A 25,727-nucleotide genomic window follows, 5' to 3' on the forward strand; every position below is an offset into this window, starting at 1 on the left:
TTTTTCTTGTCAGTAGTTGCCTAGGAGACCTAGATACAAGTCAGCATCAAGGCCTTCTTCCTGAGACAGTGTTTTAGGAATGGTCTTGAGAGCTCCTGGTTTATTGTTATTCTCTCAGCTTAACCACAGAGAAGGAGAAAACTTCCTTTTAGTTTACATTTAGTTACAGGCTTTAAAGAAGAAGTCAGGTGTTTGCATATATTAAAAGAAAGGCAAGATGGAGTTGGGCCCTAAACTCTAAAGCAGCCATTTTTATTTTAGTCGGGTACCTCAGTTTAGTTGCTCTTACACAGGAGAAAAGAGATAACAGATGTAAGATCTGTCAAAAACCTAAAGGTGCAGAGAAACACCAAAAACTAGTGTGACAGAATACATTTATTGTGAGCAGATATGACTGGTATCAGGCAGGGTCCACCTGAGCATACCTGGGAGGTGATCCGATCTGAAGAGGGGACAGAAAAAGGGGTTACATAGATCATTGCCAAGTTAATTTCTCAGGAGATAGTATCAGAACACATGTAGAGTTCCAGGGTGGGTGGTTGGAGAAACAGAGCCACTAAGGACATGCTATACCTTTCCCAGTCAGACCTTGGGGTTCCTGCTGCTGGAAACTGGCTACACATTGATAATTCTCTAAAAAAGCACAATGTCTAAGGCAAAACTTTCTCCTCTAAGCTGTCTGCTAGGCTATTGTTTGACTTGAAGGAGACTTTAGGAAAACAGTTTCTTAGAGGCTCAAGGTTCAGAAGGACACAGACAGGCAGATGGCCTGAGTAGGTCATGCCAATCCCATGAATCCAGGTATCTGAATTCCAGGAAAATTAAAATGGTTTGTCAGATCAAAGAGGTTAAGTAAACATTCTACAGACCTGAATTTGTAGGATGAACTCATGACATATTTTATCTTTAACATACACACCAACATCAACTTGCTGGTTTTAACATTCTGCTAGAGTTAGATACGATGTTACCGTTGAGGGAAGTTGAGTGAAGGGTACACCCTTCTATGGACACTATGTATTATTTTTTCAGGTTTTTTAAGTCCACAATTATTTGAAGTGAAAAAAAAAAACCTTTTTTACATTTTACATTTACATAAATTTGAAATTTAGAAACTGAAGTCTTATTTGTGTTGCAGTAAGGCAAACTGTCAATCACAGTGGATTGAGTAGATTCTTGCAGACCCACGAGCAGATGCACAAATCAGTGGCCCATTCACACCAATGGACTTCTGGTGTCTGAATCCTTTCTCCATGAACATGATTGGAAGAAGTTGAGAAATAATCTCAGAAAACAAGAGCACGATTTTTATATAGTGGTCAAAACATTTGGAAGTACATTCACTTTCTATGTCATTCTGTGAATTAGTAAAAGACTTGGGAGTTAATTCCCCGCTGGGTCAGTGGGGAAACAAGGAAAAAGGAAATGAAGATACTGAGTTTGGGCCTCACAGAAAGGAAAGTGCTTCCTGGAATGGAGTCCCAGATGACTCAGAGAACAGACACAATCGACACCAGGGACCAACTAGGTCAGTTTAGCCCAGGTGTATATTAAAATCAGCTGAGGATTTCTTTTTACTACAGAGCCTGGGGCCCTTTCCCAGAAAAGTATTTAATTGGTCTGGGATGAGGTTAGTTAGCATTATTTTGTTATACCTCCCTAGTTGTTTTAATGTGCAGTGAGGGTTGAGATCCACTAATCTATTCCAATTCACTTGTTTATCTGCTGAGGGAACCGTGACATCTAGAGTTGAAGTGGCTTACGACAGCTGATCAGTCACTCCAAGGGCTTGTCCTAGATTCTGGAAATGGACTCATAGGCTACTGCTGAAGCTTCATTTTCTAAATGTTGTTTTCTCCTAGTTTCCATTTTTCTTCCTATTTGTAACCACATTCCCCCCCGCCCCCACACACGTGGTTGGCTGTTTCCTCCTTAATGCTGCTCTATTCTGTATGGCTTGTGGGTTGTTTATGCCAAGGACACATTGGGCAAGGTTCTGAACACCTAATCAGCCTGAGCCAGAGCCCCACAGAACCAGAAAAAGATCCAGAAGCACTGCCAAATTCACAGCAACAACAAGATTCCCCATTTGTCTGCTTCTCTGCCTGCTGTCTAGTGTACTGGAAAATTGCAAATCCACTTGTTTCTTTCCACAAAAATTCCAAAGTCAGCTTTCTCCCCTGCCAAAAAGAAAGAGATTTCTAGCTGGTTTATTTCAGCTTTTGCTTATAGCCTGAACATTTATCTGAAAACACAGATAAACCTGAATTATTCATTGAAAAATTTTTATTTGTGTTGAATCTTCTGACTTGCTCATGTCTCTGTGGGAAAACACGGCTAACAATAGAATAACATATTTTGTATAAAGGACACCAGATGTTAGCACATGCATCTTCTCTGTTCCAGTGATTAAGAAAAAGGTTACCAGCCTCTTATTGTCAGTGCTCATTCTCTGGAAAAGCAAAAGCACAGAATAATTAGCGAGACACAACCTCTCATAGAATAGGAGCAAACTTGGGTTAAGTCTCCAGCTTCGAAATTTACAGAATTTTATATCATCAAAGGAACAAGTCCTGTTTTCAGATGAGGAAACACAGGCCCAAATGCTGGTCAAAATTTTCCTCAGGTTTACACAGCCCATTCCCACAGGTCTCCCTGGTTCTAGATACACGTAGGAGATGCACTAAAAGGTATCTCCTAGCTCCCAAGTCTCTGCAAGGCCAGAAAGACCCCCTCAGAGGAATTAATACCTCCATAAAACTGCTTTTCACCAGCTTCCGCCCAATCAGTTTTGAAAAGCGTAGGATATATCTCAAAGTAGACAAAGAAAGACCCAAAACCCACTGCCGTCGAGTTGATTCCGACTCATAGCGATCCTATATCACTGTTTAAATTTCATTTCCGACTTTAACTTTCCACTCTCCGTAAACCTCTTATCTGTACGACACCACGCCTTCAGGTTACATCATTAGTTTCTATTTATCTCCTTTATATGTCCTTATACTGGGGCCTAAATTTGTCTGAAAACTCACAAGAGAGACCAGATCTCAGAGGAGTTCAGCAGGCTGAATTAAACACTGCAGAACTGCTGCCTAATTCATAGCAACCATGGGGTAAGTGTTTCTCTGCTTCTCTCTCATCATCTCTAGAGTTTTTTGGAGAGAAAATGTTAATCAACACTGTCTCAACAGACTTGGTCTCAGCCAGTTCAAGTTTCCTAACTTCTATTTCAGCATTTGCTTTTGGATAGAATGTGTGTTAAAATGTTTTACTAATTCAAGGATTTTAATTTTTGTTAGCATCACCCTGAAGAAGCTTACCTCCTGCTATAGCCCCAAAAAGGGGATAGAAATAGGAAAAGAGTTCGGCAGAAAGTGAGAAAATTATCCTAATCTCCAAAATCCTTTTCTATCACACCTCAGTCTGTCTGACTGAGGGAGGGAGTGGGCAGTTGGTCTGGGCAGAGACATTGCTTTCCGCTGGTTACTCACCATGTTGAAAAAGTAGGACCCACTGGGCTCTGCAAGCTGCAGTCCTGGGGTCTCCCAGAAGTCTTGAAAGAAAATATTGTGGGGATGTGGTGGGAGGAGCTCTAGCCTAGAGAACAGGGCCTTCCTCTGTAGGCCTCTGGTGTCACTCTCCGCACTGCAGGCTTCCTATGTCCCTCCTTAGTCTATGTCCCTCCTCAGTCAGCTGGATTTAAGATTAGTTGCATCTGCACACACCTCTTCCCCCAGAGAAGCCGGGCTGTCTTCAGAGCCTGATATCCTCCTGTCCAGGGGGCTTGGCGGGATTCAGTGCTCGGGACATCAGCATCTTCCTTACTGAACAGCCTCCTGTGGGAATTTCTAGATTGTCCAAATTGAATCTTGATGCAAATAACCCCTTATATCAGCAGATAAGAATCCATTGATTAATAGTGACCTACACATTTCCCCTCAGTGCTCCAGTGGGAAAAATTCTGAAGGGGGCAAAAGTTCAGGCCTATGATGAACTCCCTCCTCTCTTTGGCCATAGACTGGTGAAGTGGATTGTCAAAGGTCATTAAAATAATAATAACAGTAATTATCACTTCCTGAGTGCCTATTAAGTGCCAGCCTATCTTCTAAAAGTATTATATAAATTACTATATTGAATCCTCGCAACAAATCTGTGAGTGAGTTATCTCAATTTTGCAATAAGGAATCTCAGATTTAGAAAGTTAACATCACACAGGTAATAAAAGTGGTAAAGCTGATACATGAGCTAATTTCAACGACAGTATATTTAATCTGTAAACCAATGTTTCTCAAAAGATACAAGTGGGTACACATGATGTTATTTCAGACGGCACATAATTAGCTTTTATGTTTGAATGCTTTTTTATTTATTTTAAAATGTATTAGAAAAATATACCTATAATTTGTAGAATTTCTATTCAGGCATTTACTCAAATTTTTTTATTGTCATAAAATACATATAAGATAAAGCTTACCATTTGAACTCATTTTAAGTGTATAATTCAGTGGCATTTGGTATATTCACAATGTTGTATAACCATCACCACTGTCTAGTTCCAGAACATTTTTCTTCACCCCAAAAGGAAACTCTGTACCCCTTAAGCAGTCACTCACAGTTCTCTCCTCCCTGGCAATTATTAACCTGTTTTTTGTCTCTCTGGATTTGCCTATTCTGGATATTTCTTGCAAAAGTAAATATACAATATGTGGCCTATCATGTCTGGCTTCTTCTTCTACTAACCTCTAATTCATGTCTGTAGCATGTATTAGTACTTTGTTTGCTTCTATGGCTGAATAATATTCCATTGCATGGATATACTTACCACATTTTGTTTACCAGTTCAACAGTTGATGGACATTTGGGTTGTTTTCACCTTTTTTGCCATTGTGAATAGTCTTGCTATGAGCATTCATATATGTTTTTTTTTTTTTTAATACATGTTTTAATTCAGGTATATACCCAGGCATGGAACTGCTCGGTCATATGCAAATTCTAGATTTAACTTAATTGAGGAACTGCCAAACTGTTTTCCAGAGCAGCTGCGCCATTTTACATTCCTACCAGCTATGAGTCGGAATTGACTTGACGGCACTGGGTTTTGACCAGTAAAGTATGAGGGTTACTTGTTATACTTCTCAGCTCCAGGATTTCTATTTTAATCCTTTTTATAATTTTGTCTTTTTTAAGATACTCTCCATTTGGTGAGACATACAGAGATTCCTTCAGTGTCCCATACACTTTATCACTCCCAGTTTGCTTCACAACTTTGATTGCTAAATTCTTAGTTTCCATCTTTAAGTACCAAATTTTGTTTTTCTTGTCCCTCATCTTTTCTCCCTGCCCCCCCTCCCACTTTCTCCTCTCTCTGGCCTCCTCCCCTGACTGAGGTAGCTGTATTAGTTTTCTGTTGCCATGAGGAGTTACTGCACTACAAACTTAGAGGCTTAAAACAATACAAATGCTTCATCTTACAGTTATATACGTGAGATGTCTGACGCAAGTCTCACTGGGCTAAAATCAAAGTGTCAGCGTGGCTGCATTCCTTAGTGGAGGCTCTAGGGGAGAATTAGTTTCCTTTCTTAACTTGGTGGTTGGCCTTATTCACTTCCTTGCAGTTTTAGGGCTGAGGTTCCCATTTCTTTGCTGGCTGTCAGCTAAAGCTTCGAATCTCTTCTGCCTCTTGTTCCGTTATTTGATTTGCACAATCACAGCTTGGATAGTTCTCTGCTTTTAAAGGCACATATGATTAGATGGGGCCGACTTGAATAATCTCACCCCAAGGTTCATTACCTTAATCACTTCTCAAAATCTGTTTCACCACATGATGGAGTATGTACATGTTCTGGAGATTAGCATGAGGACATCTTCGAGGGGCTATTATTCTGCCTACCATGATAACCAATGCTAACAACCTGGCTTGTGTCCTTAGATCTATTTCTTCATGTTCAGATAATCATAAACAAATATATATATATACATGAAACCCTGGTGGCATAGTGATTAAGAACTACGGCTGCTAACCAAAAGGTCAGCAGTTCAAATCCACCAGGCACGGCACGGTGGGGGCAGTTGTACTCTGTCCTATAGGGTCGCTATGAGTTGGAATCGACTCAACGGTTTTTTTTGGTTTATATATATATATATATATACACACACACACATATGTAAGGGTTTGCATCTTTATGTAATAAAAATGGGGTCGTGTTTGAATACTTCTCTGTAGCTAGACTTAATTGTATATTATGAAAGTCCCTCAAACTCAACTGGTTTTGACCTAACTCCCATAATCTAATGGCTGTGTAATATTCCACGGTATGGACGTACCATAATTTAACCATTCTCCACTGGTATTTCCAATGTGTTGGTATTATATAAAATGCTGCAATGAATATCCTTGAACATACATCCTTATGTACTCGTGTTTTTATCTGGAAGATAAGGTTCCTAGAGATGGAATTACTTTGTCCATGGAAATGTGTATTTTTTATTTTAATGACTATTACTATATTGCTCTTCAAAAAGGCCACAACGATTCATGATTGCAGTAACTGGTATCCTCATTCATTTAAACTTTTGGCAATCTGACTAGAATAAAGTTATAAATTGCTTGTATTTTAATCTGGATTTCCCTAATGGCTGGGAGGCTTAGAGCATCTTTTTTTCATGTCTATTGACTATTTAATGAGAGCTGGTGGCGCAGTGGTTAAGCTCTGAGCTGCTAATTGAAAGGTTGGCAGTTGGAATCCACCAGCTGCTCTGAGGGAGAATGGTATGGTATTCTGCTTCCATAAAGATTAACACCAATACCAGTTGTCACACCAGTTGCCGCTGAGCTGATTCTGATTCATAGTGACCCTATAGGACAGAATACAATTGGCCCATAGGGTTTCCAAGGCTGTAATCTTTATAGAAGCAGATTGCCACATCTTTCTACAGGTGAGCGGCTGGTGGATTTGAAATGCCGACCTTTCAGTTAGCAGCTGAGAGCTTAGCCACTGCACTACCAGGGCTCCTTCCTGTGAAGATTACAGCCTTAGAAACCCAATGGGGGCAATTCTAGCCTGTCCTATAGGGTCACTATGAGTCAAACTCAACTCAACAACAACCAGTTTTTTTCGGGTTTCATTTCTGGTGTTATCAGCTATTATATTTGCTCTTCCATAGATTAACTATTCATATAGATTTCTCTTGGTCTGTTGAGTTTTTATTGCCAATTTGCAGAAACACTTCATAATATCACAGAATGGAAAACATCATCATCTATATTATAAATATTTCCCACAGTCTTAGAATTTTTCTGTTTAACTTCCTTAGAGCATTTTTTCCATAAATAAGTTTTTAAAATTTTATGATTATACACCTATTTCTCCTAGATCATCTTCTAATATTTTCATTCTTTTATTTTGCGTTTACCATTTACTTTGGGTCAAAGTAGAGGTAGTTATTCATTGAGATTGTTTTCATCCCTCTTACCCTCTCTTTTCCATACAAATGACTACTGTAATTGAGATGGTAGCAGGGAACTGCCATCCATGGGGCAGATTTTTACTCATTATAAAGGTAACTCTCTGGCTCTCTTGAACATGTAGAGTGTTGTCTTCTTTTTGAGTTTCATTCTCCAGTGCAGAATGCCTATTGGGGCAGGGCCTCCCTTTCCTGAGGGAAATGCACTATTCTTCAGTATCTCCCCAAAGATAAGCTAGATAAATTAAAGATGAATAGGCATATCGAATGCATTGCCACATTCCTCAATTCAGCTCTATCATCTGAAACCTGAGTTAAGCTTGGCTCTGCATCTGGAAATCAGTACCAGCAGTGAGAAATAGGAAGTGCTCTTCCCCTTAAGTAACAAAACAAAATTGCCTCACCTACAAACCAAGTTGAGAAACACCAAAAAAAGAAACCACCATTTTCCCGCACTAACACACACACACACACACACACACACACACACACACACACATGCATCTTCAAGTAGCGCTGTTATTCCCATTTCTCTTGACATCATTTTAGCAATAGGAGTGGGATGAATTATATTGATCCTTTTTTTTTTTTTTGGTAAAGGACTTCCACACCTAGAAAAATGGAAGAGACATATTTTTTCCTATTCCTTCTAATAAGTACACCTAAAACCCCGTACATTAAATATAATATTCTGTACATTAAACATAAGAATATTATGAATGGTGGAGGAGAGAAGGCAAATCAGCTAGGAGCCTTGGAATTGATGGGGGTGACATGACAGTAAGCTTTGTGGCCTTTCTTTTTGCCTCATATATCTTAGACTGAGTGCTAGAAACGGAGCACCTGGAAACACCGCCAGGCAGAAACAGAAAAGTCCAGAAAAAGCCTGTTCTTTCTAGACAAAGGACAAGAAAAGGGGCAGTCTATCAAGACAGAAAACTTTAAGTCAATAGCCACTCTAATCCAGCCAAACATCAAAGAAACAAAACCGTGGCCCCATCCCAAACCCCACCAGCAATGGTTGAGTGGGGAGCCTAGACTTCCACCCTTGCCAGTCTGTAAGGAGGCATCCCAACTCCTCCCTCTTGCCACACAGGTTGGTGTCAGAGAAGACTACGTAGGGAGCCAGCACTTTCATCCCTGCCAATAGCATGAGGTTCCCCCTTACTGCCAGGTCAGTGGAGACCACCCAGGGCACTGGACATCAACCCCCACGTGGGGGTAATGAGGTATGCCTTCTCCTCTCCAACCAAGTGATATCAAAGAAGACTAGTGGAGAATCAGGACTGTCATCACTGTGCAGTGATAATGAGGCCACCCTGCCACCACCAGTCAGTGTAGATCACATGGGGAGGAATAAAAAGGCACCACTGCCCCTCCTAGCCAAGATGGTATCAGCCAAAGCCTATTGGGGACCCTGAACTCCAAACCTCCCTCCAACATTACTGAGGAGCAACTCCCCTCCCATGCGTTAATGATAGCCAAGTGTATAACCTGAACTTTCACTCCCACCTAGCAGTAAGGAGATCATCAGGCCTTTCTTCCATGACACCACTGGGTGGAAGCAAACAACCAAACCTTTTGCTTAGTAGCCCAGCACAAACCATTTGCACCGCACTTAGCATACAATCTACCAATTGCACTCCTGGCCATTTATCCCAGAGAATGGAAAATTTCTGTCCACACAAAAATGTGTACACAATTATTCATATTAGCTTTACTTATAACAGGCCAAAACTGGAAACAACCAAAATGTCCTGCAGTAAGTGAATGGTTAAACTGTGGTACCTCCACCTATACTGCTGGGTAGTACTTCGCAAAAAAAAGGAATGAACTGTTGATAAACTCAGTAACTTGGATGGATCTCAAGGACATTATGATCAGTGAAAAAATAATAATCTCAAAAGATCACATCTTCTATGATTCCGTTATATATATTCTCAAAATGACAAAAATTTTACAGATGAAAAATTTAATGGCTCATAAAATCCACTGGGGGAAGGGGAGGAATGGGTATGACTATAAAGAGATAGCACAAGGGAGATGTTTACGGTGATGGAGTAGTTCTGTATTTTGATTGAGGTGATGGTTCCATGGACCTACACAGGTGATAAAATGACACAGAAGAACGCATACACACCTATGTATTCTAATTAAGAATACATCTAAATGAAGACCATCTGATTAAGATGGTTTTAGTGGTTAAGAGTTTGGCTGCTAACCAAAAGGTCTGCAGTTTGAATCCACCAGCCATTCCCTGGAAACCCTATGGGGCAATAATACTCTATCCTATAGGGTTGCTATGATCAGAATCAAGTTGACGGCAATGGGTTTTTGTGGGTTTTAACATCTAATGAAGGCCATCTAGAAAAGATAATATTTCATCATATATTTTAAACTTTTTATTTTGAAATTATTATAGATTTATAGGACATTGCAAAGATAATACAGAGGTCCAAGTGTACCCTTAAATTTGCTTCTATTAATGGTCTTAATTTGTTGCATAATCAGCAGGCTAAGGCCTTGAAGTTAATAAGGTCTCCAGGTTCTACTTTTCTAACTGGCCTCTGTCCCAATTATATTAATAATAAAATAGTAAACACTTACATAGCACATAATATGCTCTAGTGCTTTACACAGATAATTCTATTGGTCCTCATCAAACCCTGTGGGGTGAGTATTATTGTTATCCCCATTTCACAGATGTTTCTCTGAATTACAGAGATGTTACTTGGCTAGAAAGTGCAGGAGCCAGTCCATGAAATCAAGTGGACTGCATTCAAAGTCCATGCAGATCTTAGAAAGACAGGACTCTAACAAATATTGAAGCAGGTGTGCTCCTTGTAAGGACTAGAATATGAAACATTTTATGTGACTTCTATTAGCTCTTCTTCACCTAACAAAGAAAACCTGCTTTTGTTTTCACTTTAAGAATGCTAATAAGAATCCTATCAAGGAGAGGCTGGAGCATTTGAGATACCACTTTACATGAGGGTTGCTAATTGTAGACACTTGAATGCCTGATTTAGAAAACAGGATCTTGGAGAAGATTGAGTTCCTAGATACCAAATACAATGTGGGAATTCACAACCTATTGGCCTATGTGAAATACCTGAAAGGCCACAATGAGGAAGCCCTGGAGAGCTTGAAAAAGGCTGAAGAATTAATCCAGCAAGAACATGCCAACAAATCTGATATGAGAAGTCTGGTTACCTGGGGCAACAATGCATGGGAAGCACATGGGAAGACTGGCAGAAACTCAGACTTACCTGGACAAGGAGAACACCAGCAAGAAATGTGTAAATCCTTCAAGAACCAGAGAAAAGCAGCACTCAATCAGCAAAAGATAAGTACATGCGTCTAACCTACTGTGCAGATCAAAATACATCCCTTTGGTAAAAACCTCTCTCCCATTTACCTGCTCCCTCCAAGCTCTGCACCGGGTCCCAGGCAGGCTTCAGCCATTGCTGATTACTACTTCCCTTGGGCTGGAAGTAGGACCTGTCACTCATCCTGAGCCATTTTCCCCGCCTTGGAGAGGGAAAAAATTAACAAACAGGAAAAAATAACCTGTCAGCTCCCCTAAGCCAGGGACTCAGTGCAGGCACAGCTCCTTTGCCTAGGCACAGGCATAAGGGGTCCATGCACTTTGAATACCTTGCACCCCTGCGTAGACCTGTGTGGGCCCATTTCAACAGCGTAGGCCCTCGTTAGCATGGTACAACAGGGTATATATCCAAAGTCTAACTTTAACTATATCAGCTATATGGTGGAGTTAGGCTTCAGGTTCCTGACATTTGACACCACTCTGCCTACTAAGCAGGGTCTTCACCTACCCACATTAGGGTTGTGAGGACCAGTGGCTCCACCCAAGCCGCCTTGCTACCTTCGACAGGGTTCCAAGAATAAGTAAGGCTTCCCAGTCCTTATAGCCAACAGCACTGGATACCCATAGTTTGGCTACAAAACCCACCCACCTATGCATTCTAGGGAATAAGAACATGCTTTCCTCCCAGACACTCTGTCAGGCCCCTGCCTTGCTTAGCATGTGACCCCCTACTGCAACCAGATACCTGTACCTACACCAATCACCCTGCACATCTAGGCCTGTAGGCAAGAGCCCACACCACACACTTGGGGACAAACTACCTGGACACCTGAGCAGAATCCATACAAGAAAAGTAAATGGACTCCTGGGGCTCACTTACCTAGTAACAGATCTAACCACTTGGTGGCAGGACATGAGAGCTTCAAAGGTGCCAATAATCAAACTAGCTCACACAAGCAGCCTATTTGGGCATATCAAAACAAAACAAGAAACCAGGACACAGTAAGCAAACATAAAATAAATACATACAACTTAATGATGGCTCAGAGACAACAGTCAATATCAAATCACATAAAGAGGGAGACCATGAGGCTTCAGCAAGATCCCAAAATGAAGAATCAAGAAATCTTCTAGCGGAAGAGAATTTCGTGGAATTACTGGAAGTAGAATACAAAAGATTAATGTACCGAACTCTTCAAGAGATCAGGAAAGAGAACTGGCAAAATGCAGAACAAGCCAAGGAACACATAGACAAAGCAACAGAGGAATTTGAAAAGACTATAGAAGAGCATAATGACAAATTTAACAGGCTGCAAGAATCCACAGAGAGACAGCAGACAGAAATCCAGAAGGTTAACAATAAAATTGCAGAATTAGACTCAATGGAAAGTCACAGGTGCAGAATTGAGGCAGTGGAAGTCAGAATTAGTGAGATTGAACATAAAGCACTTGACCCCAACTTATTTAAGGAAAAATCAGATAAAAAGAATTTAAAAAACTGAGGAAACCCTAAGAATTATGTGGGACTCTATCAAGAGGAATAGACTACGAGTGGCTGGAGTACCAGAACCGGGGGGATAACAGAAAATACAGAGGGAATTTTGAAGATTTCTTGGCAGAAATCTTCCCTGATATTATGAAAGATGAGAAGATATCTATCCCAGATGCTCATCGAAACCCACACAAGGTAGGCCCCAAAAGAAAGTCACCAAGATAAACGAAAAGTCATCTACAAAGGAAAGTCAGTAAGACTAAGCTCAGACTACTCAGCAGAAATCATGCAGGCAAGAAGGCAATGGGATGACATATATATAGTCTTGAAGGAAAAAAATTGCCAGTGAAGAATATATATCTAGCAAAACTGTCTCTCAAATATGATGGCAAAATTAGGGAATTTCCAGGTAAACAAAAGTTTAGGGAATTTGCAAAACCCAAACCAAAATTACAAAAAATACTAAAGGGAGTCCCCTGGTTAGAAAATCAATAACATCAGATAACAATCCAAGACTAGCACATAGGACAGAGCAAACAGATACCAACCCAGATATGGAAGTCACAAAAATAAATCAAAGCTAAAACACTGAAAATAGGGAAACAGAGATGTCAATATGTAAAAGATGAGAACATTAAAACAAAAACAGAGGGACTAAAAATGTAGTAAAAGGTCTCTCATATGGAGAGGAAGTCAAGGCAATATAAAGAAACAAAAGATTGGTTTAAACTTAGAAAAAGAGGGGCAGATAGTAAGGTAACCACAAAGGAAACTAACGATCCTACACATCAAATAAAAAACAAGAAAAACAAAGACTCGGCAAATACAAAATCTACAATGGAAAAGATGAACATAGATGCAAAAAGCCTTAACAAAATTCTAACCAAAAAAATTCAACAACATATCAAAAAAATAATTCACCTTGACCAAGTGAGATTCATACCAGGAATGCGGGATGCTTCAATATTAGAAAAAGAATCAATGTAATCCATCATATAAATAAAACAAAAGATAAGAACCACATGATCTTATCAACTGATGCAGAAAAGGCATTTGACAAAGTCCAACGCCCATTCATGATAAAAATTCTCAGCAAAACAGGAATAGGCAGAAAATTCCTCAACATAATAAAGGGCATTTATACAAAGCCAAAAGCCAACATCATCTTAAATGGAGAGAGTCTGAAATCATTCCCCTCGAGAAGGGGAACCAGACAAAGATGCCCTTTATCACCACTCTTATTCAACATTGTGCTGGAGGTCCTAGCCAGAGCAATTAGGCTAGAAAAAGAAATAAAGGGCATCCAAATTGGTCAGGAAGCAGTAAAAGTATCTCTATTTGCAGATGATATGATCTTATACATAGAGAATGCTAAAGAATCCACAAGAAAACTACTGGAACTAATAGTAGATTTCAGCAAAGTATCAAGATATAAGATAAACATACAAAAATCAGTTGGATTCCTCTACACCAACGAAGAGAGCTTCAAAGAGGAAATCACCAAATCAATAACACTTACAATAGCCCCCATGAAGATAATACACTTAGGAATAAATCTAACCAGAGACATAAAAGACCTATACAAGGAAAACTACAAGACACTACTGCAAGTAATCAAGAGACTTACATAAATGGAAAAACATACCTTGCTCATGGATAGGAAGACTCAACATTGTGAAAATGCCAATGCTATCCAAAGGGATATACAGAATCAATGCAATCACGATCCAAATTCCAGTGGCATTTTTTAATGAGATAGAGAAACAAATCACCAACTTCATATGGAAAGGGAAGAGGCCCCACAGAAGTAAAGCATTACTGAAGAAGAAGAACAAAGTGGGAGGCCTCGCACTACCTGATTTTAGAACCTATTATACCACCATGGTAGTTAAAACAGCCTGGTACTGGTACAACAATAGATACATAGACCAATGGAACAGAATTGAGAATCCAGACATAAATTCATCCACCTATGAGCAGCTGATATTTGACAAAGGCCCAAAATTCATTAAATGGGGAAAAGATAGTATCTTCAATAAATGGTGCTGGCATAACTGGATATCCATCTGCAAAAAAATTAAAGAAGATCCATACCTCACACCATGCACAAAAACTAACTCAAAATGGATTGAAAACCTAAATACAAAATCTAAAACAATAAAGATCATGGAAGAAAAATAAGGACAACTCTAGGAGCCCTAATACATGGAATAAATAGAATATGAACCATAACTAACTATGCACAAACACCAGAAGAGAATCTAGATAACTGAGAGCTCCTAAAAATCCAACACTTACGTTCATCCAAAGACTTTACCAGAAGAGTAAAAAGACAATCTACAGACCAGGAAAAAATCTTTGGCTACAACAAACCTGATCAGAGTCTAATCTCTAAAATCTACCAGATACTACAAAACCTCAACAACAAAAAGACAAATTACCCAGTTAAAAAATGGGCAAAGGATATGAACGGGCACTTCACCAAAGAAGACATTCAGGTGGCTAACAGATATATGAGGAAATACTCATGATCAATAGCCATTAGAGAAATGCAAGTCAAAACTACAATGAGGGAGGGGGCCAAGATGGCTGACTAGGTAGACGCTACCTCGGATCCCTCTTGCAACAAAGACTTGGAAAAACAAGTGAATCGATCACATACATGACAATCTACGAACCCTGACCAACAAACACAGATTTAAAGAGTTGACTTGAGTGACAGAGATGGAGAACGAACAACTACGGGGAAGCAGAGACTGTTTTCGGAGCCTGTAGCCAGCGTCCCAGTCAGGTAACCTTGGCGCCGGGCTTAGGACTGGGCTTAGGACTGGGCGCAGGGCTGGGCGCAGGGCTGGGCGCAGGAGAGCTGAACACAACATCCTGTGACAGCGCAAACACAGGGTGCAGCCCTACCCCCCTGAACTGACCTCGGGAGGGGGCCCAGCTGGTCAGCGCGGGCAGTGCCGCCACACGGCTTGTGGGAGGAGAAGTCGCCAGGAGGCAGCAACTGGTTTTGGAGCCGGGAGTGCAGCGTCCCAGCCGGGGAACCTTGGCGCGGGGCTTTGGACTGGGCACAGGGGAGCTGAGAAGGACATCCTGTGAAGGTGCAAACATGGGGCGCAGCCCTACCTCCCCGAACTGATCCCGGGAGGGGGCCCAGCCGGTCCGCGCGGGTGGCGTGGCAACGCGGCTGGCGGGAGAAGTCCCCGGGAGGCAGCGACTGGTTTTGGAGCCGGGAGTGCAGTGTCCCAGCCGGGGAACCTTGATGCTGGGCTTTGGACTGGCAGTGAAGGAACTGACCGCGGCTTCTGCGGGCCTGACCCTCAGGGGCAATCTCTACCCAGCCAGCACACATAGGCGACACACCCCTTGGGAATCTCAGATAAAATAGTCATCCCAAGCAAGATAAGTAACTTTGTCTATATTCCGGGGTGTACTCTCTCCTGTTTTTCTGAACCCTCCTCTCCCCTTCCCAGGCGGCTTCATTAACACTGGAATTTCCTGAGCCAGAGGGAGAACTGCTCCGAGGCTTTTCTTTTCCTTTTTTTTTTTTTTTTTGGTCTTTTCCTAACCCATTCTTCTGGCCTGAGAGAAGCAACCACAAAAAACCCAGGGACCAAAAATCCTTCCCTAATTGGACTAAAAACACAGAACCAGCTCCAGCCAAGCACATGTGATCCATATCTCGGGCTTTCATCCCTACAGGGAACAGGGTGGCTAGTATAATGCAAAGGCATTTCTGATAGGGATCTGACTGCGTTTTTTTTTAGCGGATTTACTGGAAAAACAAGTTTCCCAGGTCTGATATCTCTGCGTATTCAACAGAGCCCTCACTGACCCACAACAGGGAACTGAGGGCTAAAGCTCCCCCCAGACCACCTAGCCTCCTGCCTTAGGGGTCTAAGGAGGGTGACACCTACCAATCTGTAGAGGTACTTGCATTGGGGGCCTAAGGTACAGCTGCAGAGCCCTCCCACCAAGGTGCTTTAGGAATAGAGACACACCTACCTCACTGACACTTGGGGGAAGCCTGTCAGAATCCTGCCCCCCCTGGAGGGTGAACCCCAGCTGCTAATAGAATCTGGAGCACACAACTATCACCACTACTTCTCAAGGTGGATAGGTGTTAGGGGGCATCACACACTTGATGACCCAAAATCAGATTCTACTCAAGAATAGGGAATGGACTCAGGCATATATATCCGGTAACAGCCCAGACCAGCTGGTAATAGGTCATAAGTAAGTCAAGGGCTACAACAATCAAGACAGCACAATCTAGTAGCCCATCCATGTATATTGAAAGAAAACAAAACAAGATAAGACTCAGTGAGCAAATATAGAATAAATCACTACAATATCTTAGTGACGGCTCGGAGACAGCAGTCGATATCAAACCACATAAAGACACAGACCATGACAGCTTCTACAACCCCCCAAACAAAAGAATCAAAATCTTTCCCAAATGAAGATACAATCCTGGAATTATCAGATACAGAATATAAAAAACTAATTTACAGAATGCTTCAAGACATCAGGGATGACCTCAGAAATGAAATAAGGCAAGCTACAGAAAAAGCCAAGGAACACACTGACAAAGCAGTTAAAGAACTCAAAAAGATTATTCAAGAACATAGTGGAAAAATTAATAAGTTGCAAGAATCCATAGAGAGACAGCATTCAGAAATCCAAAAGATTAACAATGAAATTATAGAATTAGACAACGCAATAGGGAGTCAGAGGAGCATACTCGAGCAATTAGAATGCAGACTGGGAAATCTGGAGTACCAGGGAATTAACACCAACATAGCTGAAAAAAAAATCAGATAAAAGAATTAAAAAAAAAAGAAACCCTAAGAATCATGTGGGACTCTATCAAGAAGGATAACTTGTGTGTGATTGGAGTCCCAGAACAGGGAGGGAGGACAGAAAACACAGAGAGAATAGTTGAAGATCTGCTGACACAACACTTCCCTGACATCATGAAAGACGAAAGGATATCTATCCAAGATGCTCATCGAACCCCATTTAAGAGTGATCCAAAAAGAAAAACACCAAGACATATTATCATCAAACTTGCCAAAACCAAAGATAAAGAGTAATTTTAAAAGCAGCCAGGGATAAAAGAAAGGTCTTCTACAAGGGAGAACCAATAAGAATAAGTCCAGACTACTCAGCAGAAACCATGCAGGCAAGAAGGGAATGGGATAACATATACAGAGCACTGAAGGAGAAAAACTGCCAGCCAAGGATCATATATCCAGCAAAAATCTCTCTGAAATATGAAGGCAAAAATTAAGATATTTACAGATAAACACAAGCTTAGAGAATTTGCAAGAACCAAACCAAAGCTACAAGAAATACTAAAGGAAATTGTTTGGTCAGAAAACCAATAATATCAGATACCAGCACAACACAAGGTCACAGAACAGAACATCCTGATATCAACTCAAATAGGGAAATCACAAAAACAAATTAAGATTAATTAAAAAGAAAAATGCTCAAAACAGGGAATCATTGAAGTCAATATGCAAAAGATCACAGCAATCAAAAAGAGGGACTAAATACAGGTGGCATAGAACTGCCATATGGAGAGGGATACAAGGCGATATAGGACAATACAAGTTAGGTTTTTACTTAGAAAAATAGGGGTAAATATTAAGGTAACCACAAAGAGGTATAACAACTCCATAACTCAAAATAAAAACCAAGAAAAACATAACAACTCAGCAAACATAAAGTCAAATACTATGAAAATGAGAATCACACAATCTACAAAGAAAAACGTCTCAGCACAAAAAAGCAAGTGGAAAAATGAAATCGTCAACACACATAAGAAGGAATCAAAATGACAACACTAAACACTTATCTATAATTACGCTGAATGTAAATGGACTAAATGCACCAATAAAGAGACAGAGAGTCTCAGACTGCATAAAGAAACACGATCCGTCTATATGCTTCCTACAAGAGACACACCTTAGACTTAGAGACACAAACAAACTAAAACTCAAAGGATGGAAAAAAATATATCAAGCAAACAATAAGCAAAAAAGAAGAGGAGTAGCAATATTAATTTCTGACAAAATAGACTTTAAACTTAAATCCACCACAAAGGATAAAGAAGGACAGTACATAAAGATAAAAGGGACAATTGACCAGGAAGATATAACCATATTAAATATTTATGCACCCAATGACAGGGCTGCAAGATACATAAATCAAATTTTAACAGAACTGAAAAGTGAGATAGACACCTCCACAATTATAGTAGGAGACTTCAACACGCCACTTTCAGAGAAGGACAGGACATCCAGTAAGAAGCTCAATAGCGACACAGAAGACCTAAATACAACAATCAACCAACTTGACCTCATGGACTTATACAGAACTCTCCACCTAACTGCTGCAAAGTATACCTTTTTTCTAGCGCACATGGAACATTCTCTAGAATAGACCACATATTAGGTCATAAAACAAACCTTTGCAGAATCCAAAACATTGAAATATTACAAAGCATCTTCTCAGACCACAAGGCCATAAAAGTGGAAATCAATAACAGAAAAATTAGGGAAAAGAAATCAAATACTTGGAAACTGAACAATATCCTCCTCAAAAAAGACTGGGTTATAGAAGACATCAAGGAGGGAATAAGGAAATTCATAGAATGCAACAAGAATGAAAATACTTCCTATCAAAACCTCTGGGACACAGCAAAAGCAGTGCTCAGAGGCCAATTTATATCGATAAATGCACACATACAAAAAGAAGAAAGAGCCAAAATCAGAGAACTGTCCCTACAGCTTGAACAAATAGAAAGTGAGCAACAAAAGAATCCATCAGGCACCAGAAGAAAACAAATAATAAAAACTAGAGCTGAACTAAATGAATTAGAGAACAGAAAAACAATTGAAAGAATTAACAAAGCCAAAAGCTGGTTCTTGGAAAAAATTAACAAAATTGATAAACCATTGGCCAGACCGACTAAAGAAATACAGGAAAGGAAACAAATAACCTGAATAAGAAACGAGAAGGGCCACATCACAACAGACCCAACTGAAATTAACAGAATCATATCAGATTATTACAAAAAATTGTACTCTAACAAATTTGCAAACCTGGAAGAAATGGAGGAATTCCTGGAAAAACACTACCTACCTAAACTAACACAATCAGAAGTAGAACAACTAAATAGACCCATAACAAAACAAGAGATTGAAACGGTAATCAAAAAACTCCCAACAAAGAAAGCCCTGGCCCGGATGGCTTTACTGCAGAGTTCTACCAAACTTTCAGAGAAGAGTTAACACCACTACTACTAAAGGTATTTCAAAGCATAGAAAATCACGGAATACTGCCTAACTCATTCTATGAAGCCGCCATCTCCCTGATACCAAAACCAGGTAAAGACATCACAAATAAAGAAAATTACAGACCTATATCCCTCATGAACATAGATGCAAAAATCCTCAACAAAATTCTAGCCAATAGAATTCAACAACATATCAAAAAATTAATCCACCATGACCAAGTGGGATTTATACCAGGTATGCAAGGCTGGTATAATATTAGAAAAACCATTAATGTAATCCACCATATAAATAAAACAAGACAAAAACCACATGATCTTATCAATTGATGCAGAAAAGGCATTTGACAAAGTCCAACAGCCATTTATGATAAAAGCTCTCAACAAAATAGGAATTCAAGGAAAATTCCTCAACATAATAAAGAGCATCTATACAAAACCAACAGCCAACATCACTCTAAATGGAGACAGGCTGAAAGCATTTCCCTTGACAATGGGAACCAGACAAGGATGCCCTTTATCACCGCTCTTATTCAACATCGTGCTAGAAGTCCTAGCCAGAGCAATTAGGCTAGACAAAGTAATAAAGGGCATCCGGATTGGCAAGGAAGAAGTAAAATTATCTCTATGTGCAGATGACATGATCTTCTACACAGAAAACCCTAAGGAATCCTCCAGAAAACTACTGAAACTAATAGAAGAGTTTGGCAGAGTCTCAGGTTATAAGACAAACATACAAAAATCACTTGGATTCCTCTACATCAACAAAAAGAACATCGAAGAGGAAATAACCAAATCAATACCATTCACAGTAGCCCCCAAGAAGATAAAATACTTAGGAATAAATCTTACCAAAGATGTAAAAGACCTACACAAAGAAAACTACAAAGCTCTACTACAAGAAATTAAAAAGGACATACTTAAGTGGAAAAACATATCTTGCTCATGGATAGGAAGATTTAACATAGTAAAAATGTGTATTCTACCAAAAGCCATCTATACATACAATGCACTTCCGATCCAAATTCCAATGTCATTTTTTAAGGTGATAGAGAAACAAATCACCAACTTCATATGGAAGGGAAAGAAGCCTCAGATAAGCAAAGCATTACTGAAAAAGGAGAAGAAAGTGGGAGGCCTCACTCTACCTGATTTCAGAAGCTATTATACAGCCACAGTAGTCAAAACAGCCTGGTACTGGTACAACAACAGACACATAGACCAATGGAACAGAATTGAGAACCTAGATATAAATCCATCCACATATGAGCAGCTGATATTTGACAAAGGCCCAGTGTCAGTTAATTGGGGAAAAGATAGTCTTTTTAACAAATGGTCCTGGCATAACTGGATATCCATTTGCAAAAAAATGAAACAGGACCCATACCTCACACCATGCACAAAAACTAACTCCAAGTGGATCAAAGACCTAAACATAAAGACTAAAACGATAAAGATCATGGAAGAAAAAATAGGGACAACCCTAGGAGCCCTAATACAAGGCATAAACAGAATACAAAACATTACCAAAAATGACAAAGAGAAACCCGATAACTGGGAGCTCCTAAAAATCAAACACCTATGCTCATCTAAAGACTTCACCAAAAGAGTAAAAAGACCACCTACAGACTGGGAAAGAATTTTCACCTATGACATCTCCGACCAGCGCCTGATCTCTAAAATCTACATGATTCTGTCAAAACTCAACCACAAAAAGACAAACAACCCAGTCAAGAAGTGGGCAAAGGATATGAACACACACTTCACTAAAGAAGATGATCAGGTAGCTAACAGATACATGAGGAAATGCTGTCGATCATTAGCTATTAGAGAAATGCAAATTAAAACTACGATGAGATTCCATCTCACTCCAACAAGGCTGGCATTAATCCAAAAAACACAAAATAATAAATGTTGGAGAGGCTGCGGAGAGATTGGAACTCTTATACACTGCTGGTGAGAATGTAAAATGGTACAACCACTTTGGAAATCTATCTGGCGTTATCTTAAACAGTTAGAAATAGAACTACCATACAACCCAGAAATCCCACTCCTTGGAATATACCCTAGAGAAACAAGAGCCTTCACACAAACAGATATATGCACACCCATGTTTATTGCAGCTCTGTTTACAATAGCAAAAAGCTGGAAGCAACCCAGGTGTCCATCAACAGATGAACGGGTAAATAAATTGTGGTATATTTACACAATGGAATACTACGCATCAATAAAGAACAGTGAGGAATCTGTGAAACATTTCATAACATGGAGGAACCTGGAAGGCATTATGCTGAGCGAAATTAGTCAGAGGCAAGAAGGACAAATATTGTATAAGACCAGTATTATAAGATCTTGAGATACAGTATAAACTGAGAAGAACACATACTTTTGTGGTTACGAGGCGGGGAGGGAGGGAGGGTGGGAGAGGGTTATTTACTGATTAGTTAGCAGATAAGAACTGCTTTAGGTAAAGGGAAGGACAATACTCAAAACATGAAGGTCAGCTCAACTGGACTGGACTGGACCAAAAGCAAAGAAGTTTCCGGGATAAACTGAATGCTTCAAAGGTCAGCGGAGCAAGGGCAGGGGTTTGGGAACCATGCTCTAAGGGGACTTCTAAGTCAATTGGCAAAATAATTCTATTATGAAAACATTCTGCATCCCACTTTGAAATGTGGCGTCTGGGGTCTTAAATGCTAACAAGCGGCCATCTAAGATGCATCAATTGGTCTCAACCCACCTGGAGCAAAGAAGAATGAAGAACACCAAGGTCACACGATAACTAAGAGCCCAAGAGACAGAAAGGGCCACATGAACCAGAGACCTACATCATCCTGAGACCAGAAGAACTAGTTGGTGCCCGGCCACAACTGATGACTGCCCTGACAGGGAGCACAACAGAGAACCCTTGAGGGAGCAGGAGATTAGTGGGATGCAGACCCCAAATTCTCACAAAAGACCAAACTTAATGGTCTGACTGAGACTAGAGGAATCCCGGCGGTCATGGTCCCCAAACCTTCTGTTGGCCCAGGACAGGAACCATTCCCGAAGACAACTCATCAGACATGAAAGGAACTGGACAGTGGGTAGGAGAGAGATGCTGATGAAGAGTGAGCTATTTGTATCAGGTGGACACTTGAGACTGTGTTGGCATCTCCTGTCTGGAGGGGGAATGGGAGGATAGAGAGAGTTGGAAGCTGGCAATAATGTCATGAAAGGAGAGACTGGAAGGGCTGACTCATTAGGGGGAGAGCAAGTGGGAGTATGGAGTAAGGTGTATATAAACTTATATGTGACAGTTTGACTTGATTTGTAAATGTTCACTTGAAGCTCAATAAAAGTTAAAAACAATAAAAAAAAAAAAAACTACAATGAGATACCATCTAGCCCCAACAAGGATAACATTAATCCAAAAATAAATGTTAGAGAGGTTGTAAAGAGACTGGAACACTTATACACTGCCATTGGGGACGTAAAATGGTACAACCACTTTGGAAATTGATTTGGCACTACCTTAAAAAGCTTTTAACTACCATACGATCCAGCAATCCCACTCCTTGGAATACATCCTGGAGAAATAACAGCCCTCACGTGAATAGATATATGCATATCCATGTTCATTGCAGCACTGCTCACAGTAGCAAAAAGATGGAAACAATCTAGGTGCCCATCAACGGACAAATGGATAAAGAAATTATGGTATATTCACTCAATGGAATACTAAAAAAAACACAATGATAAAGAACAATGGTGAATCCACGAAACATCTCATAACATTGGTGAATCTGGAAGACATTATGCTGAGTGAAATTAATCGCAAAAGGCCAAATACTGTATGAGATCACTATTATAAGAACTCAAGAAAAGGTCCAAACACAGAAGAAAACATTCCTTGATGGTTACGAGGGTGGGGAAGGAGGGAGAGGGGTATTCACTAGCTAGATAGTAGACAAGAATTATCTTAGGTGAAGGGAAGGACAACACACAATACAGGGTAATTCAGCACAAGCGGATTAAACCAAAAGCTAAGAAGTTTCCTGAATACAACCAAACACTTTGAAAGACAGAGTAGCAGGGGCAGGGGTATGGGGACCATGGTTTCAGGGCACATCTAGGTCAACTGGCATAATAAAGTTTATTAAGAAAATGTTCTGCATTCCACTTTGGTGAGTGGCGTCTGGGGTCTTAACAGCTAGCAAGCAGCCATCTAAGATGCATCAGTTGGTCCCAATCCACCTGCAGCAAAGGAGAATGAAGAATACCAAAGACATAATGAAAATATGAGCCCAAGAGACAGAAAGGGGCACATAAACCAGAGACTACATCAACCTGAGACCAGAGAAACTAGATGGTGCCCAGCTACCACCAATGACCTCTGTGACAGGTTACACAATACAGAGACCCTGATGGAGCAGGAGAAAAGTGGGGTGCAGAACTCAAATTCTAGTAAAAAGACCAGACTTAATGGTCTGACTGGAGGGACCCCAAAAGACATGGCCCCTGGACTCTCTGTTAGCCCAAAACTAAAAGCATTCCTGAAGCCAACTCTTTAGACAAAGATTAGACTGGACTATAAGACATAAAATGATACTCGTGAGGAGTGTGCTTCTTAGCTCAAGTAGATACGTGAGACTAAATGGGCAGCAGCTGTCTAGAGGCAAGATGAGAAGGCAGAAAGGGATGGGAGCTGGTTGGATGGACATGGGAAATCCAGGATGGAAAGGAGGAGTGTGCTGTCACATTCTGGGGACAGCAACTAGGGTCACATAACAATGTGTGTATAAATTTTTCTGCAAGAAACTAACTTGAACTGTAAAATTCCACTTAAAACACAATAAAAAAGGAAAAGCATTAATCTTAAAAAAAAAGAATATATAACATGATGAAATGAAAAAGTTTGATATACCACATACTGTGATGCCTGTGTGAACCCCTATTTTCCACCACCACCCCCCATCCGTGTGTGCTCCTAACCTATGTCAGGAGCATCCATTCTTCCACAACATGTCCCTGCACTCATTGGCCAAGACTGAGTAATCCTGTTGTAGGCACCTATCATCTGCTGAACCAATAGGAATATGAAAAATTTTCCCTACAATTTTGCCTTCGGAATAAATAGCTTCCATCCTTCGTCTGAACCAAAGATACCAAACTAGTTGCAGTCAATTCAACTCCAACTCATGGCTGCCCCATGTGTTTCAGGGCACTCCATAGGGTTTTTGTGGGTGTGACCTTTCAGAAGCAGATCACCGGCCTTCCTTCCAAGAGTCCTCTGGGTAGGTTCAAACTGCCTCGGTTAGTAGCTGTGATGGTTAAGTTTGTGTGTCAACTTGGCTGGGTCATGATTCTCAGTGGTTTGATAGTCGTTTGATGGTGTGATCACTTCCATGATGAGATTTGATATTATGTGATCACCTCTATCATGGGATCTGCTGTGAGTAGTCAATCAGTTGAAAGGGATTTTCCTTGGGTGTGTGGCCTGCATTGAATATAAGTGGATATTCTAGCAAGGCTTGTGGGCTTTTGCTCGTTCTGGATCCTGCAGCTGACTCCTGTTCATCTCACCTCCAGTTCTTGGGACTTGAGCTAGCAGCTCACCTGCAATCTTGCCGGCCAATCTTGGGTTCAACAGCCCCTGTGGCTATGTGAATCAGGAGAAACCTCTATCCTTACTCACGGACTTGGGACATTCCTATCTCTACAACTGCAGGAGCCATTTCCTTGATATAAATCTCTCTCTCTATATATAATTATATACTTTTCTGGTTTTGCTTCTCTAGAGAACCCAGCCTAAGACAGTAACCTAGCACCTAACCATTTGCTCTGTAAAGAAAAATACAAATTGTAAATAAGAAGTTTTAATTCTCCCTGATGAAATAAGGAAAGAGGGTTTCCTCCTCCCCTGCTCTTTCAGAATTCCCTTTAGATAACTTGTAATGGTAGAATCTTTCTTTGTCTTTCGGAAATGTAAGTCAAGGATGCTTACTCAAGGACCTGGGAGACATCTCTCTGGAAATATAATTGTCAAAGAAGATCACACCCCAACCTCCCTGTTTTCTGGAAGAAAATCACCATAACTTCAGATACACTGTCAATAAAATATTAGGAAATTAGTAATTTTATCTTAAACATGAATG

General features: G+C 40.4%; 2 protein-coding genes and 1 pseudogene across 2 annotated transcripts in view; all 3 read left to right on the forward strand.

Moving 5' to 3' along the window:
* The window catches only part of LOC126059994 (interferon-induced protein with tetratricopeptide repeats 1B-like), a 94,841-nt pseudogene that overhangs the window by 25,272 nt on the left and 43,842 nt on the right, over window positions 1–25,727 (forward strand).
* LOC126059890 (interferon-induced protein with tetratricopeptide repeats 1-like) overlaps window positions 3,025–25,727 on the forward strand; it is a 40,535-nt gene continuing 17,832 nt past the window's right edge. The window contains exon 1 of the mRNA XM_049855934.1: window positions 3,025–3,113. Within this exon, the coding sequence (XP_049711891.1) occupies window positions 3,109–3,113 (5 nt within the window). The 5' untranslated portion in view covers window positions 3,025–3,108. The remainder of the gene's footprint in view (window positions 3,114–25,727) is intronic.
* The window catches only part of LOC126059889 (interferon-induced protein with tetratricopeptide repeats 1-like), an 87,600-nt gene continuing 64,914 nt past the window's right edge, over window positions 3,042–25,727 (forward strand). Inside the window, exon 1 of the mRNA XM_049855932.1 lies at window positions 3,042–3,113. Within this exon, the coding sequence (XP_049711889.1) occupies window positions 3,109–3,113 (5 nt within the window). The 5' untranslated portion in view covers window positions 3,042–3,108. The remainder of the gene's footprint in view (window positions 3,114–25,727) is intronic.

This window comes from Elephas maximus, chromosome 16, assembly GCF_024166365.1.
Source record: "Elephas maximus indicus isolate mEleMax1 chromosome 16, mEleMax1 primary haplotype, whole genome shotgun sequence".
Taxonomy (NCBI): Eukaryota; Metazoa; Chordata; class Mammalia; order Proboscidea; family Elephantidae; genus Elephas; species Elephas maximus.